Below are 18800 nucleotides of genomic sequence, written 5' to 3' on the forward strand. Positions count from 1 at the left end.
GCGCCTGCCTTCTTTGGAACAGGAACAATGCAGGATGTTTTCCAAGGCAGTGGCACTTTCTGGAGCCTTAAGAACAAACTGAGCACGTGACAAAGGACACCACAAAGTTGGTCAGCATAGGCCTTAAGAGCTCAAGGACTGACTCCATCTGGTCCTGAAGCTTTTCTTGTGTGTAGTTACCTCAGAGGTCTCCTCATTTGGTCTTCAGTTGTGGGCAGTCCACATTGATGGTCAGAGGTAGACTTGTCACTGGGCATTCCAGTTGAGGTTAGGTGTTAGGGTTGTTGATGTAGTAGGGATGGTGTGGGTAATGCACTGGTCATTAGACGAAGGTGGCAGAGGGACAGAAAATCTAAAAGAATGTTTCAGGACATTAGCTTTGTCTACAGTACATCCTCTTCTATCAACTGAGGCCTGGATTGCTTAAGTCCAACAATTATGCCCAGTCCATTCCAGACCTCTTTTTAAAGGATTAATCTGACACTGTGTCCAGTACATTTAGTTACTGTGTAGCCTGGTTGATTATATGTCATCTGACACCATCCATCCATCCCCCCATTTTTGTTAACTATTTTTTCCATTTCTGGATTGCTGTAAACTGGAGCATACTCCAGCAGCGCCAGACTTTAAGACAGGAGCCAGTCTGAATGGGGAAGTAGCACTAGTCCTTCTCAGGGCACTCTCTTACACCCAGTTTATAGTTTGCATTCAGCCTAAACTGCAAATCGATCAGGGTGGAAAGAAACCAGATTCCTTAGAAAAACTCGTGCAGACATCTGGAAAGTACAAACTCTGCATGGACTGTGATTTGGAATCCATGCCACAGGATTTGTGAAGCAACACACCTAATTACTGTGTCACCATACTCTTCACTTCTAATATGAATCTACAAGATTCCAGGCTTTATTATTGAATGACCCTAAAAATGCCATGAGTGACACACTAGCTCAGCTATTGGAGAAAAAGTAAGGAAGCCTTTTACACTTTAGCTACTTCTGCTGCTTCAAATACTATGAAGGTAAATTGACCTAACAAATCAAATGTTACTGTATGTGTTGGGAGAACAGTGGTTTCAAAAAATATTTTCAAATCTGTTTACTGTGTCAGCTTAATCTGTTTCCCAGCACCACCAAGAGGAACTACCTCTGCATGGGGCCCAGCAATTGTAGATTTTGAAAATTGCCAACAAGAACACCACCTCATTTCCTTAACCACAAGAATATTTTTAAAATAAACTGGTTTCATCAAATAACCTGCAGCCACTTTGGCATCACTAGCTTTAGCCCTCCTGTATGGATCTGGAAGCCCTTAAAAGCTCTCAGGCAAATGTATACCAGCAGCACATTTTGCAACAAATGCTTTAGCATAAGAGTGCAAATCCATTACTGGAACATTAAACAAAATGAGCAGTAAGTAATAAAATAATATGTCACAATCTAGGTTCATGTATTCCCTTCTTGTGATGAATTCCCCTAAGGCTTGTTGCCTATCAAGTAAGAGTATCTCAAATGTTGTAAGTCACCTAGGAAAAAGGTGACAGTCAGACATATTCTTTATTCACTGACATATGAAAATGGTCAGATATATGTATATTATGCACTTTTTTGCACTTCATCTTGATGTATTTATTCCTTTCTTATTATCTAGCACAATTTATAAAAAAAAATGAAAGGGGCCACTAATAATCTGTGTTTACCTTCTGCAGATAACTTTACAGCGAACATCAGCATTATATATCATCAACCTAATTGCTCCTGCCATATTCCTGCTCATTGTGGACTTTGGCAGCATGTTCATTCCCATCACTGCAGGTGAAAGACTGGGAGTGAAGGTCACCATCGTCCTGGGATTTTCAGTATTGCTGTTGATCCTCAATGATCTCGTCCCAAGTACAAACAGCACTCCGATTCTTGGTAAATGATTAAGATCTTCATACAATACCACGTTACTTCCAATTCTATTTTAATGCAGAGCCATTGATTTGGTCGTTTTAATTATGGGGGTTACTTATAGCATAGCTCAATGTTGAAAAGGGAAAGTGTTGCCATATACCAAGGGAATACTTTGATTTTAGTAAATATTCTGTTGATAAGGTCACCTTACAGTTTATCCTTTCCCAATCAGAAGTTAGCAAGTCTACTTTTGAAGTTGAAGACTTCGAGGAAGTCCTGCACAATTCTGAAATGTATACATTTCCATTAATCCCCTCATCAATCAATCAGGATGTTGGGGAGATGGTGGCTACCACAGCAGCAGTGGAAAGAGGGCAGTAGTTGACCATGGATGGTCATACATATCCAGATTCACTCATTCAAGGCAAATCAACTCAGCATGCATCATTCTGGGAAAAGCCGAGACACCAATATGTCTTCATACCGACAGCCTGGGCCAGGAAAAGGGAGATTTACTGCACGTTTGGCAATGTTTACTTTACACGCAGGATCGTCTCTTTTAAGATAATCAGTTCTAACTTCAGTCATTTGTTCTCAACTGTTAGTCCTCTGGGGCTACATTACAGGTATTACCATAGTGTTACATCAGACCACACAGAGGTCTCATATGGGTGACAGCAGCCCAATTGCTGTCTGTGTGAAGTCTGCACGTTCATCCCGAGTTTGTTCAGGTCTCCTTCATGTACTCTGGTTAGCCTGACTGGCTGATTCTGCTGGGACAGGCTTTGACTTCCACCTCTCCTATGGCCCAGCATTGGACTATATGGGCTTAGAACATAAAGGGATTAATGATAAATAGTTGTTCATACCCTTACTAACTAAAAATGTAAAATATTAGCACTTCTAGTTAAGCAGACTATATTTTTTTCAACATATATTAAAACTTTTCTATGTACATCTTAAACAGGTACAACAGTAAGAAAAGTCAATTTGGAAACCGTAGAAAAGCCCCAATGGATATAATGGATTCACAAAGTCTTCACTGTTTACACATTTTTCTGTGTTGCAGCCTTGTGCTAAAATCGTTTTAAGTTAATTTTTCCCCACATCAAGCAACACTCAATACCCCAGAATGACCTCTCAAGCTCTGGCATTTTGGATGGAGACAGTTGGTGGACAACTATTTTCAGGGCTCTCCAGAGATGTTCAACTAGGTTAAACTTAGAGCTCCGGACATTACCAGAACTGTCCCTAACCTACTCCTTTGTTATCTTTGCTTTGTGCTTAGGGTCATCATCCTGTTGGAAGGTGAACCTTCAGCCCAGTGAAAGGTCCATAGAGCCCTGGAGAAGGCTTTTACTAAGTATATCAGAGTTTGCTCTGTTCTGCTTTCCCTCAACCCTGTCTAGTCTCCCTGTCTCAACAGTTGAAAAACAACCCCACAGCATGACGCAGTCAACACCATGCCTCACCACAAAGGACATCTGAGAGCCCTTTATGTGCCTCTTTCCAAACACCAATCAGGTTTCCATGTACCTTTTACTGGAAAGAGGTTTCTGTCTGTCCACTCTGTCATAAAGCCCAGATTGGTGAAGTATTGCAATGGTGGTCATCCTTCTGGACGTTTCTCCCATCTTTGCACAGATTCTCTGGAGCTCAGGCAGAATGACCATCGGGTTCTTGGCCAAACTGAGCAATAATGCAAGACGGGCTATGGTGAGAGAGGTGGCCAAGAGGCCTGATCTATGAAGAGTCGCTGTTGCTCCAGACTTCTTCCACTTAAGAATTATGAAGGCCACTGTGCTCGTGGGAACCTTCAAAGCTACAAGAATGTTTTGTAGCCTTTCCAAAATCTGTGACTTAACACAATCCTGAGTCTAAGCTCTACAGGCAATTCGTTGGACCTCATGGCATGGCTTTTGTTCTGACACACATTACCAGCTTTGGGACTTTATACAGATAAGGCACAGACCTAACAAAAGATTTCTCATCAATTGAACTAACCACAGGTAGACTCCAAACAAGGTGTCAAAATATCTCCAGAATTGATGAAAGAAAAAAAAAAAAAAATGCACCTGAGCCAAATTTCAAGTGTTATAGCAAAGGGTCCTAATATTTGTGTCAATGGGATAGTTCAGTTTTTTATTTGTAATAAATTTGCAAAACTCTAAAATCCTGTTTTCACTTTGTTTTTGGGTTATTGAGTGTTGGATGAGGGGAAAAATTAATTGAAATGATTTTAGCACAAGGATGCAACATACAAATCAGAATACTGGATAGTTTTTTAACCGCATCATGACACTGGATTGTGACACTAACCTTAGATTAAAACTCTGAACTGGGACTTATTACCATTTTAAATAGCCTGTAACTGCACCTGTCCATTTTTAACAAATTTAGAGAACTACATCGGAAAACCTAGGAGCACAAGTCACACTTTTTACTTTCCCTTCTTACGATGAAAATGGGTAAAAGTCTGTCGCATGTGATGGACAGAGTGGTGGGGAAAGGGGTGCAGGGTCCTCCCTGACCTTCCTTTTACAATGGGGAGTTCTGATATTCCCCACCATGCCAGGGCTGTCTTCCCAGTAGCCATGGAGGGATGCCATGGATGGATTTGGGTGACTGGAAAGACAGGACAGTGGGAGACTGCCATGGGCTGGGGATCCCCTCCGTACACTGGGTGGCAATATCCCATCTGGGCGAGCCCCAGTATAGACACTCACAGGGTAGTATGGGAGTTGTGGTCAAATGGGGCTGCCCTATCAGGTTCTGCTGAAGCTGCCAGGTCAACCTGCTGCATACTGACTGCACAAGAACCAGGGTGGTCCTGCCTGACCCAAAAGTGCAATTAATTTAGCACTAGACGTACTCCCCAATCAGTGTTAAAAGAGAGCTCTCCACTTGGCCCAAAGAGTCAGGCTGGAGAGGAGACAGGCAACACTTGAGTGGGAGAAGTGGAGGAGAATGGAAGGAGTAACGGGAGCAACTGACAGAATTACCAGAGTGTACTGTTGTGTGGGAGCTGTTACAACACTAAGGGAAGGGAGCTTGTAAAAGGTACAGATTATTGTAAATAAAAGCACCGGATTTGAACCTGTGACTGTTATGCCCCCTACAGGTCACATGCAAAAGGAACAAGAAACTTCTGGGTTTTACTCTCAATACTTTTCCAGAAATTTGAGGCAAATTTTAGGCATTCTTCTTTAAATTAAAAATTATTCACAATTGACCTCGATTATTTTGCAATATCATCATCACAGTATTCTGTCCTTTTAACGAACAAGTTGTTCGAGAAGATCAGTTTTACAAAGTAACGTATATCTTTAAAAATTGAACTCCACTAGTTTTACGTCAGTGTTTTTGTTGTGGACGCACGTCATGGTCTGTCTCAATTTCACTCTGGTAAATGTCAGTTGCTCCTTTATGCCAGGAGCTAACAGGAGAACATGTGCAATGAGAGACTACTTCTAAGCACTGCAAGTGGAACACTTCCTGGTGACATCAGCCGAGCTTTCTCTCACCCAGCCCCAACAATTTTGGGCAGCATTGCCACTATACTCCTCCCATTCACAATGAGAGGACCCACAATGTTTAGATTACAAAGATCATCAGAAGCAACTCCTTTATGACCTTTACGTGCACAGGGGCTGCCTGGAATCACTGAAAGCTCAACGCTTCCTAGTGATGTGAGCCAAGCTCTCTTTTTCTCAGCTGCCCACTTTTGCCCAGCACCACCACTGCACTCAGCCACAGCTCTGACTTCCAAATGTATTTTCTTGTCTTCTGAGTTTCTGCCGTTTTGTGTTTTTTCACAGGTGTCTTCTTCACCCTCTGCTTGCTCATAATGATTCTCAGCATTTTAGGCACAATAGCAGTTTTGCATATGGTAGAACAGTCCACAGATCGAAAAATACCATCCTGGCTCCAGACATGTCTATTTAAATATCTGGCAAAATTCCTCTCTGTGAATACCAACTGTTTGTCACAGAAGAAAACTGGACAATGCAGCAATGACTTAACTGGTAAGGAAGTGCCATTTGTTTATTGTACCTATTACATGGAGAAATCATTAATTGGAAAAGCGCATAGCCACATCACCCTGTTCTGTGAAGCCATGCTGCTGTGTTTCACTTCCCAGCCATCCTGTAATTCACCAAACTAAAAAATGATTGGGTATAAAAGACCAGGTGCCGAATGCTTGGGACTATACATTTGATATTTAGGTGTTTCTATTTCAAGTTTCTGCTTATTATAACTTTAAATGAATGATCAATTTGTGCAGTTAACATGGTTCTCTGTGTTAATTTGGCTAATGACATTGACTCTAAGAATACAGACTGAAGAAATTATGGATAAGAAAATGGTGCATACACAGTAAATAAACTCAACCTACATGAATTATATTTACCCTAAGTTCTTGTCTATAAGCCGCGGCTTATCTAAGGAAAAAAGTTGTGAAAATGAAAAAATAGAATATCGGCTTATACATAAGTCCGGCTTATACAGTAATCCCTCCTCCATTGCGGGGGTTGCGTTCCAGAGCCACCCGCGAAATAAGAAAATCCGCAAAGTAGAAACCATATGTTTATATGGTTATTTTTATATTGTCATGCTTGGGTCACAGATTTGCGCAGAAACACAGGAGGTTGTAGAGAGACATGAACGTTATTCAAACACTGCAAACAAACATTTGTCTCTTTTTCAAAAGTTTAAACTGTGCTCCATGACAAGACAGAGATGACAGTTCCGTCTCACAATTAAAAGAATGCAAACATATCTTCCTCTTCAAAAGGAGTGAAGCAAACAAATCAATATGTCTGTTTGGCTTTTAAGTATGCGAAGCACCGCGGCACAAAGCTGTTGAAGGCGGCAGCTCACACCCCCTCCGTCAGGAGCAGGAAGAGAGAGAGAAACAGAGACCGAGTTTGTTTTTCAGTCAAAAATCAATACGTGCCCTTTGAGCTTTTAAGTATGCGAAGCACCTTGCAGCATGTCGCTTCAGGAATCAGCTTTACAAAAGATAGCAACGTGAAGATAATCTTTCAGCATTTTTAGACTAGCGTCCGTATCGTCTAGGTGTGCAAACAGCCCCCCTGCTCAATCCCCATACGTCAGGATCACAGATAGTCAGCGCAAGAGTGAGAGAAAAGTAAGCAATCTAGCTTCTCAGCCATCTGCCAATAGCGTCCCTTGTATGAAATCAACTGGGCAAACCAACTGAGGAAGCATGTACCAGAAATTAAAAGACCCATTGTCCGCAGAAATCCGCGAACCAGCAAAAAATCTGCGATATATATTTAAATATGCTTACATATAAAATCACAATTTAAAATGACCGCTACGCGCGCGTGTTGACTTGGCGACGCCCAGAGCAGAAAGAACGCGCTCTGGCCGCTCCAACCGCGCCATGCGGGGAGTGAGAGAGAGACGCCAATATCTCACACTCTCTCCCCCCTTAAAGAAATTAAATGGGTGCGAGTGAGACCACTGACCTCCCTCCCTTCTATTAGTTATAGGTTATAGTACGTTCGGCTTATCCATGAGTCCGGCTTATCTATGATACGATTTTATTTTAAAAATTTGTATGATTTTTGGTCTCCGGCTTATACAGGAGTCCGGCTTATAGACAAGAACCTAGGGTAAGTCTATTCACGATACCTAGTTAAATATGCAAATTAAAAGATGTTCATTTGAGAATGTTATGCCAAAAATATAAAACATGGTTATTAACATGCAAGTATAAAAAAGGTTTACAAAAGCAAAAATTGTCCTATACAGTAAGTAATCAGAACAGACACTCAGGATACACATCAACTCAAAGGCAAAGTAATAGGTCCACTCCTGATTCATTCATCCACTCTGATTTTCTGCGCCCACTTACTCATATTCCATTACAGCGTTGTGGTGAAACAGAGCCCAATCAGACATTATTAACCAACCACGAATGGGAAGCCCACATTAGAAAGAAAATAAAATAAACCCGTAGTCAAAAAGCAGGAACCTGCCCTGAAAGTGATGCTCACGCAATCACTCACATTGGAAATATGACAGAAGCATCTAGATTGTCCTGTAGCAAGCGATTTAAATCTCAACACAGGCTCACTTTGTGATCTTAGGTAAGCCTCATAACCCAGCTTTCAATATTTAAGTAGTAAGCTTTTCAGTTTCTATAAGCTTTTCAGACAATCTTTCATTTTTTTTTCGTAAGTTTCATGGAGTGAAACTTAAGTGGAGCGTGGCGTCAGGAGTGGAGAGCCGGGCAGGGCCCTCCTCACTCACATGCCAGCTTCTGTTCGAATCACTCTACCCCTGGCCACGCGTTGAAGCATATCTTGTCTCCGCTTAGCTAGCAATACATGTTTGTTCATTGATTTTTAAAATTTGTTCTGTTTCACTACTATGCGGGCAGAGCAGTGGGGAACAGCTAGTAAATAAAATTAGGCATATATTATAGTAATGAACGAATCAGGCAGTTTTCAATTTTTCATTTCACAGCTATGCAACAGATGCAGAACACGAAACTCACTAAAGTGAATTTTTGCTGGGGGTGAGGTTTAAAAAAAGACATTGTTCTCTAAAGCCTTGGGCACACATCCATTTTTACTTGTGTGGCTTTCTGCAGCTACCTAATGTATGCAATCCATACCACACAAGTAAAATCGCTTTTTAGTTACGTCCCTCAATCACTTCACCGTGGTTAGTGCAGTACCTTTCTAAATAAATGAAACATGCTTCATATTTTTCAAGACAAAGACGCACCAAAATACACCATTGTACACATTACTGTGGTTTGCTTTGATACAAAAATGCAGTGTCATCAGTTATTTCAGAGTTGTTGCCACATGTACACAGTGCAATGAAATTCCTATCTGCATGTTCGAGTAACACATAGCAGGCCACTGCTGTCCCTGTCAGTGGCCTGAATCTTGCTCCTTTGGTTATGCATAATATCCATCCATCCATTTTCTATATTATAATAGCACATAAAATAGGTAGTAGCAAGCAAAACAGCAGAGTATTCTTTTGTCTACTGTTTCACAAAAATTGACATTAAACTTCATTTCATAAATTTTGCAACCCCATAAATCATTGAAAATTTGAAGGAAAAGAACATTGCTCCTTAAGGGTTTGGCATCATCGTACCCTCCTTTTAGGCCTTTACGTTGCTCAGGAAAATAAACAGAATGGAGATAGAAAGGTTTGGAAATTTAACATGGTTAAACATAACCCATGATGACAGTATAAGGACGTACAGTACATTTAGACAAAATCTGTAATCCAGCAAGACAATGAAACTCTTATCCAAATTAATTGAAAAGAAAAAGCTGTACTTTGTGTGTGCTCATAACTGTGTCCTCCCATCAGCCCCAGCACTCTCCTGCTACCTGATGGGAACTGCAGTCCTGCATCGGTACTGGTTTTGGGGTTGCCACCCCATTACAAACCCCCCAATATGGAATATATACCTAAATCTTTAATTGGATCAACAGTACTCGCATGCAAAAGTTTGTGAAATTTGTTTCAGCCATTTTCACGTGATTGGTGAACAAACAGCTTACAGTTCTATTTATATTAATTCAGATTCATAAATTTGTATGTTTGTATTTTTATCATTGCCTTAAATGCTTAACTTTTTTGTTGTTTTCCTATTAATTTTCCACTTTCTGGTCTTTATTGTTCTTATTTTGGGATACAAGAGAACAAACATGGAGTGGACACAGAAGCAGGCAGTTACTTCAGTGTCCGGCCGACTAGCACATTAAATATGTTATTTTTTTAACAGCATTTTACAATGGAGTTAAAAATGGAGTACACATGGGCTTGTGATGGTTCAGTAGCCTTCATACACAGCAGACTGATTCAAGTGATGTGAAAATGGCATTGATTGGAGTGTGTTAGTGGTGGAGGGTCTGTGACTAATTTTCTTAAACATAACATTTTTGAATGTACACGAAATAGAGTACAGTGGAACCTCGAGATACAATCACCTCTGTATATGAGAAATTCAAGATACGAGGAAAGTATGAGCGAAAAATTCAGATCTAAATACGAGCATTGGCTCGCGTAGCGAGCCGCAGGGCGATCTGCGGTGTCTGCGTTTCTCACCTAAGTGCACAGGTGGGAAACTGCCCAACATCCATGATTGTTCCTGTGGCTGATGGGCTGCAGCTGCCATATCCTCCCTGCATATATAGAGAAGCGCGAGCCGGTTAAGGGGGAGAAGTAGTAAAAAGAAAAGAGAGGAGAGAGAACGGAGGTTGCAGGAGGAGGCGGCAGGAAGCAGCAGCAGTAGAAAGTCGGTGCGGGAGAGTGAGCGAGTGCAGGCTTGCGTGTAGCTGAACAGTGAGCTGAACAGGCAAGCCAAACAGCTGAAGCAGGACGGTGTAGAGAAGGTCAGCTGCATTAAGACTGTCTCGCCTGTTGCAGAGCCCGCATGGGAGAAGCAGGTGAGACGCTGATGCTAACAGAGAAGAAGCACCGGGGATTGTCATCTGTTTTTTAAAGACTGCTTCCTGTTGACGTTTTAACCTCGTGTTAAAGGATTGTTATTCTTGTGTATTTTAAACCTCCACTTCACAACTGTTTTAAGGATTATTTATTTAAAGATTTATTGAATGCGCTACTGCACTTTGGACACCTGTTTTGATTCTTTTAATAATCAGTTATATTATTTACCAGTGTTATTTATTAAAGGTAGACTACAGTACATATTATTTATCAGTGTTATTTGTTAGGAAAATTGATTTTTATGTTAATATTTTTGGGGTGCGGAACGGATTAACTGGATTTCCATTATTTTCAATGGGGAAGTTTGTTCTAGATACGAGAAATTCGCTATACAAGCTCAGTGCTGGAACGAATTAAACTCTTATCTAGAGGTTCCACTGCAGTTCCCAATAATTAGATAGATACTTTATTAATCCCAAGGAGAAATTCACAGCAAAATTAAAATATTACACAATCTCCAAACTCACTATCAATATTATTGTCGCACACATGCGCTTAAGGAGGTAGCCAACAAGCCCTAAGGTGAGTGATATACCATGAGATGAAGGGTTGATTTTGGGTACTAATGCTTCTCTCTCTCTTCCAAAAGAGAAAAAGAAGAAAAACAACAGTTTCACACACTTACCGTCAATACTTCTGGTTTCACAAAATGGCCACTCCACAACAATACCACTTCCAGCTCCCATGGATGACGTCACTTTCCGGCTCCCATGGATGACGTCACTTCCAGCTTCATACTGATAACCTCACTTCTATTTCCACCATGATGACAACACTTCCGTCTCTCTGGACAGTAAAACCTCTGGTTACAAACATTTCGGAACACGTACAAATCGGGTTACAATCAAAAAGTTCACCAAACTTTTGCATCTGTTCATGACCACACACTCCGGTGATGAACAAAAACACTGGCAGCCAGCCAGTTTCCCTTCCAGTTCATACGCGCCAATGATTTCCGCACACGTTCAGTCTCTCCCTGTACATTGTTCTCGGTCAGACATGTGTGCATTCGCTGTGAACTGTGTGCTCTATTTCATATGCTTTTGCATTAATTTTGCAATTAACTATGGCCTCTAAGCAAGTGAAGAGTGGTAGTGTTGGGGAGAAGAAAGGTTAGAAGAAAATTGAAATCAAATTAAAGAAAGAAATTATTAACCTCATGCAAGGTTAGTTTTCTTGGTTGTTTATGGTTAGTTTTTGTATAAATTAAGGATTTTTCAAATTTTCATTTTTTTCCCTGTGCTTAAAACTCATTAAAAAAAAGTGTTTACAACGAGCAGTTCATAAGGGTGTAGCGTGAACTCTTGCAATGTTAGTTTTCTGTTATTCAAGGTTTTCTCAGTGTTATTCAATGTTTTTACATTCAGTTTACTATTACACTGTGCATTCTATGGTATAATTATTTTTGTGCTAAAATATCTTTTAAAAAAAATATATTTACATACAGTTCGTATGGTCTGGAACAGATTAATTGTATTTACATACAATCTTATGGGGGTAATTAGTTCGGGTCGCGACCAGAGTTTTGGAACGAATTATGGTTGTGACCCAAGGTTCCACTGTATTGGTGTAATTTCCTGCCAACTCACTTCCTGTCACCATTTTGCCACTTCCTTTCTATACTTTGTCAAATGCTTTGTTTTTTTGATCAATTCTTATTCAAATCTTCACCATGTCTGACGGACATTATACAGGGCAATTCCCCAACTCTGTGGAGTTTTGAGTGAATTTATTCTATTATATTAGCCAACGAAAGGAAATAAAGAAACTGAAAAAAACTCCCCCTCAATCTATTAAAATTACTTAAAACACAGTAAATCATTAAAAGTATAAGTAAGCATTTACAAAGGAACATATTTATTGTATAACAGGAATATGAAAGGCGACACTTACCTTAAAGATTTTAATTCCAGTCTCAAGTCACTTCAGGGATGGATAAACAGTAAACTCAGCTCTGTCTGTCACACGAGTAATCAGCAGAGTGAAAACTGTCATATTAGCAGCCAGTGTGGTCTTTGTCATATTCTGCCCAGAAGGTAAGAGAAAAATGAGGATAAATAGAAGTAAAGACCTAAAGGGAAAAAAAGCAAGGGGTAGTACCAGGAGAACAAATAACTTAAAACCAAAGCTGAACACCACAAGACCAGATCGAGGTCAGAATGGATTGACAAGTTCAAAATCAGTAATAAAAATCAATTATGAATTCAAGAAAATAAAGAGCAATGACGGGTTTTGCAATCCGAGTAGTGGATTAAGGACATGAGCCTAGAGTGACCCTTTAACCCTATTGTATCATGATTGACAGGCTCCCATCCTCTGAAGCCACACCCCTATTGGACAAACCCTGACAAACTAGCGTAGCTGAAACCAAAAAACAAAATGACGGCGGAAAACTTCCCAAAATCGAAAATGAATTTTAAAATGAAGCCGTGAATCAAAAAAAAAAAACCAATTCCATCAGATTCCTCAGTGTCAGATATCCTTATAACAATGTGTGGCTCAATTCAAGAGCTAGAAAATAACCTGTAAATAATTTACAAAAAACGCCCAGGATCATGATAGATGCATGCTCATCAGCTCCAATCTTCTACTCGCAGATCCACCACAGTTACCGTTCTAAACCCATCTGATGTTTAGGTCACTTAAGGCAGCTTCACCTTTCCCGTGTAATTAATCAGTGTGAACACCATTTAGCTACAAGTTCATAACACTGGCTATTTACAATAATGTATACTGCAGATAATATTAGTTAAATCAGTTCAGTCTTATATATGCTTACATAATTGAAGGGTGCTGCTGGGTGAGCTGCTTGTGTATGCGCGCCTTCAACAGCTTCTCACTCACTTGTTTGGGCATCTGAGCAACTGTTGGATGAGTAAAGGAGGAAAACCTACAAAATATAAAGGCTGATGTAACTGCTCCCAAGGTAAAACAGACAGTAAAGCAATTTGTAGTCACACAGAATGTTTCTCTGTTTTAAGATAGACAAGTTTGCAAATTCATGAATGCTTTTCAAAAGGATTTTTTGCAAATTTGAAACTTTGTACAGTGCAACATGTACTTTCATTGAGACTTCTCAATGAAAACTAAGCATTCTTCAAATATTTCTTTGATGAATAAAGTGTGCCACATCTCAACAAAATCAGTACATTGTGGGTCAAGTTGTTTCATGTGGACAGACATGAATAGATGCTTCTCACATTATATGTAACAGATATTGTCGTTTCTTGTCAGACCCAGATTGCCTGATGCATGCATACTACCCTTGCAGCCGGGACATTGATAGTCATGAAATCGAGAAGGACTGGGCAACAAGGACGTATGTCACAGTAAGAATAGATGTATCAAAAGTGCTCAGTGCTATCATTATACAAACAATGTTCAACTAATCAAAAGTGCAGTGCAGTTTTCTTCTTAGGTAAATAAATGGTCCAAAATAAATCAATGTTCATAGTGGAGGTTAATAATAATAATTAATCCAACACACAGGTTAAAATATCGTCAGGATCCGTCCGTTAAAAAAAAAAAATGAGTTTTGGGACTTCATTCTACAACTGACATCTCCTCTGCTTACTCTTTTTCAGTCTCCTCAGCAGAATGAGACATCCACCGAACAAGCACAGTCATCCCTCTGCCTTCAGTGGGTAACCCTGCTCCTTTTGCCTGCTGCCATCCCTCAGCCTTCAGTAGGAATCCATTCGGAGCAACTGGCCACTTGCTTCCTTGGGTACTTAGCAGGAGCTACCCTGCCTTGTGAGCACCGTCTGCTTGCTTCACTTGTGGCCATTTCCCGACTGCTTGCTTCCACACTGCCACATCAGCTTTGCCACAATCCTGTTTCCTTTTCATTTCCTTCCTTTAACCTCCAAACTTGTCCTTCTCTGTCCTGCTAAGGATACTTTTATACTTTAGTACTTGCAGGTGCCTAGTCACACACACCTAATGGGGAAATCGACTGAACTGCACATGTCTGCACGTGAACATGGGCTCCACCAAGTCTCTCATCAACACCTTGCAGCCACTCGCCCACACTACCAGGTGCACATGACCATGGACCCCTAAATGCACTTTACAGGATTTCTCCACCATATTCCAATAATGTGTATGTTAGAGTGACTTTAAAATGTACATCTCTTGAGTGCATGCAGTCTACAGGAACTTAAACTGATCCTGCTAGAATAGGTTTTAGTCTCCTCCCGACTAACTTTGGACTCAGCAGGTTAATGAAATGGACAGATGGATCTTTTGTACAGCTCGTGTTACTTTTGAAACTTCAAAAATGTGCACAGTGTTGTGTATTCAAGATATTTCAATGAAAGCTGAACTGTCCGGAAAAAATTTCCTTGGAGAATAATTCTGCCACATTTCAATAAAATCAGTCCCTGGCAGCCAAGGCGTTTCATGCAGGCAGACAGACTGATGCATTATATGCCAATACATCTAAAAATATGGTTAAATTCATATATTCTCATGTTTTGCTGTGCAGAATGCACTGTTTGAGCATTTTTTTCCAATTGTTCTTGATCCTGTGTTGGTTGTTCTGTTTTCAGATGTCAGCAGGACGCAGAATGAGGTGAAAGAAGAGTGGAAAACTGAACAGGAGAGTCATGAAGTGCGATTGCTGAAGATGTTGCACCTGCAAATCCCTGCAATCAAGAACCATCTGGAGAAGTCCAGTGAAGAAGAAAGTAACAAGGCTCAGTGGTTAATGGCAGCACTTGTCATAGACCGACTGCTGTGCATCCTCTACATGCTCACAGTTGTGATCAGTATGACAGCTGTGGCAGCCATCTGGGCAAGCAATTAAGTCCGAGCAGCATGGCCTAATGGAATCACGCACATGGCCATATATAAACTGTATATAGTGTTGATTATTCCTAGAAATGTTATTAATAGAAAAGCAATCTTTAGAAATTGTGCATTCAAATTAAAAACACTAACTTTAGAAAGGAATCTGAAGATTTCAGCAATTTCAAGTTGAAAACGCTTCAAAAATCAAACTCATGGGCAGTGACGTAGCTCGAGTTCGTGCCACTCGGGGCAGGGTGGTGCTTCAATTTGCTGCCTTCCAACATATCTGAATATGTTAACCTATTTAAATAGAAAATTAAAATGAGAAAAATGAAGATACATTTTGCATAGATTTATTCATATATAGAGAAACAGCAATACATTTTTCACATATATTTTTAAGCATCAACTAGACAAGAATATAGCATAGACGCACTGATAAGCAGTGTTCCGATTATTAGTTTAATATAACTACGCTGCAAAAACCAGAACCAGTGTAGTATACAAGTGATCGGTGTGGATGTTTTCTGCGCAGAACAAGAATGCATTCGGATTGATAACAAAACGAAATTATAAGTTGTAAATTAGTTGTTTATCTTCCTAGAAATTATTATAGGTGTAATGTTTGTTTATTTTTGTTATTGCCTCATTAGTTTCAACTGCTGTGTCTGATGCCATCACAGAAGGATAGTCTGAAAAATATTTTTGAAGCATTTGTGGATAAAAATCAGAGAATTTTACTTTTTTTCATTCATGAGTGATATCTTTCCCAACCCTGCTGCTTACACGCTAATTTAACTGAACCTTTTAGCCAATAATGCCACCCCCAAAAATGTGCCGCCCAGGGTGGACCACCCCCTCCACCCGCCCCGGGCTATGCCACTGCTCATGGGCTGTATACTTTTCCTATGAATCATAAATTCCTGTGTTATTAAGTGGTAATTTCCTGTAAGCAGTTTTTATATAAAACTGAAGGATAACGTGACATTACCCATCCATCACTTCATCAATCCATCCATTCAATCCCAGCCAACAAAGGGCGCAAGGCAGGAAGTAAACCCCGGGCAGGGCACCAGCCCACCGCAGAGCGCACACACACACTCACCCACACCAAGCACACACTGGGGACAATTTAGGATCACCAATGCACCTAACCTGCATGTCTTTGGACTGTGGGAGGAAACTGGAGTACCCGGAAGAAACCCACGCAGACACAGGGAGAACAAGCAAACTCCACGCAGGGAGGACCCGGGAAGCGAACCCGGGTCTCCTAACTGCGAGGCAGCAGCGCTACCCACAGTGCCACCGTGCTGCCAATCATCAATCCATTAATTCAGTGAACTCACTTTTTCAGCTGCAAATGTATGAAATCAGCAGTGAAGAGATGGTTGTTTATCTGGCATTCAAACATCTATTTGATGTGGCCTCCTCAAAAGACCCAATAAAAAAAAGTTAGACAGAAGGATCCATAAAAACAAATTAAAGCACAGCATCAGCTTTATAGAAGGGGAGGAATTGTGCCACAGATTAATGTTGGTTAAGGCCATGAGCAGAGACTCTGGGGTGTGGGTTTTGACAGTTTTGTAAAATGTGTCATAGCTTTACAGTTGATTCTTCATTTGATAGCTGAGCTGGCCACATTAAAATCTGAGCACTGATCAGTGTTGGTGACTTAACAGCTCCAGTGTCCTAGACTCCAAGCTTGGCCCAGTTACTGCCTGTGTGGGGGGATTGTACATTTTATCCATTTCCATTTGAATTTTAACCCAGTTTGCCACTACTAAAACTTAAGTATGGATGGGACTGTTCGTGTGCCAGTGATGGACTAGCTCTCCAAGGGTTGTCCTTGCCTTGTCCCATGGAGAAGCTCTAATTCCCACAATCCCAAAATGGATTAGCTGGTACTGAAAGCAGATGAATAGATGGAGGGATGCTGTCAGAACACTTCAGAATCTCAAAAAAAAACAAAAAAAAAACAAAAAACAGTAGATTATAAAATGAATGATAATTCTTTACATCTATATAGCACTTTTCTCACTACTCAAAGTGCTCTACATAGTGAGTGGGGAGCCACTTCAACCACTTCTAATGTGTTTGCAATGGCTGCCATTTTGTGCCAGTACTTTCATCTCACATTAGAGGTTTGGTGGTGTATGGAGTGAGAGATAAGGAGCCAAATAGAGACGAAATGATTATGGGGCCAGAATAACTAGGCCGTGTTGAGAAATTTAGCCTAGACATCGCTGTACCCCCTACGCCTTATCATGGATGCCGAGTGATCTTTTATGACCTCAGGACCTCAATTTTATGTCTCATCTGAAGGCCATTTTAACAGCACAGTGTCCAAGTCACTACACTGAGGCATTGGGATCCACATTCAGACCACAGGGTAAGCACCCCCGCTGACCTCACTAACACATCTGCCAGCAGCAATACAAGCTTTTCCTAGTTGGTCTCTAATCCAAGTGCTGGCCGGGCCTGAACATGCTTAGCTTCAGGTGGATGACGTGTTCCGAAGTGCATGTGGTATGGCTGCAAAGATGTCCTGTCTGTATTGTAAGCTACAAAATAAAGCTAGTATGTATTCTCTGCTGTTAAAAATAAATTATTTGTTGACACGAAAAACTATAATCTGAAGTGGCTGATTTGTAGTTCATACAGCATAAACAAACTTTTACATTTAGGGCATTCAACAATATATTTCTCACAAGGTACTACAAATACAGACAGACTGGAAACAAAGGCACCAAAAGCAAAAGAGTGTCATAATCAGTATGTCATGGCAGGTACATCATGACCGTCCAATCTCATACAGTCATGGCTGAAATTAAGCGGCACCCCTGGAATTTTCACAGAAAATGCACCATTTCTCCAAGAAAATTGTTGCAATTACAAATGTTTTGGTATACACATTTATTTCCTTTACGTGCATTGGAACACGAAAAAACAGAAAAAAGCCAAATTTGACATCATGTCACACAGAACTCCAAAAATGGGCCGGACAAAATTGGCACCTTTTCAAATGGTGGGTAACTCGTTTTATTTCAAGCATATGATGCTCGTTTGAACTCACCTGTGGCAAGAAACGTGCTGGCAATATAGCAATCACACCTGAAGCCAGTTAAAATGGAGAAAAGTTGACTCAGCCTTTCTGTTGTGTGTCTGAGTGTGCCACACTAAGCATGAAGAACAGAAAGAAGAGCAGAGAATTGGAGGACTTGAGAACAAAAAATTGTGGAAAAATATCAACAATCTCAAGGCTACAAGTCCATCTCCAGAGATCTTCATGTTCCTTTGTCCACTGTGCGCAACATAATCAAGATTTTCACAACACATGGCACTGTAGCTAATCTCAGTGGACGTGGACAGAAGAGAAAAATTGATAAAAGACTGCAACGAAGGATAGTCCGAATGGTGGATAAACAGCCCCAATCAACTTCAAAACATATTCAAGCTGTTCTGCAGACTCAGGGTGCAACAGTGTCAGCTTGAACTATCCGTCGACATCTGAACGAAATGAAATGCTATGGCAGGAGAGCAAGGAGGACCCCACTGCTGACACAAACATAAAAGCCAGACTGGAGTTTGCCAAAATGTACTTGAGGA

At 40.6% G+C, this 18800-nt stretch overlaps 1 protein-coding gene across 1 annotated transcript in view; it reads left to right on the forward strand.

The window, feature by feature from the left end:
- LOC127529128 (5-hydroxytryptamine receptor 3A-like) overlaps window positions 1-15553 on the forward strand; it is a 44803-nt gene extending 29250 nt beyond the window's left edge. Inside the window, exons 7-9 of the mRNA XM_051931689.1 lie at window positions 1706-1913; window positions 5711-5917; window positions 14954-15553. Of these exons, the coding sequence (XP_051787649.1) occupies window positions 1706-1913; window positions 5711-5917; window positions 14954-15210 (672 nt within the window). The 3' untranslated portion in view covers window positions 15211-15553. The remainder of the gene's footprint in view (window positions 1-1705; window positions 1914-5710; window positions 5918-14953) is intronic.
- Window positions 15554-18800: the final 3247 nt, after the last annotated feature.

The sequence above is a fragment of the Erpetoichthys calabaricus genome, chromosome 9, assembly GCF_900747795.2.
Source record: "Erpetoichthys calabaricus chromosome 9, fErpCal1.3, whole genome shotgun sequence".
Taxonomy (NCBI): Eukaryota; Metazoa; Chordata; class Cladistia; order Polypteriformes; family Polypteridae; genus Erpetoichthys; species Erpetoichthys calabaricus.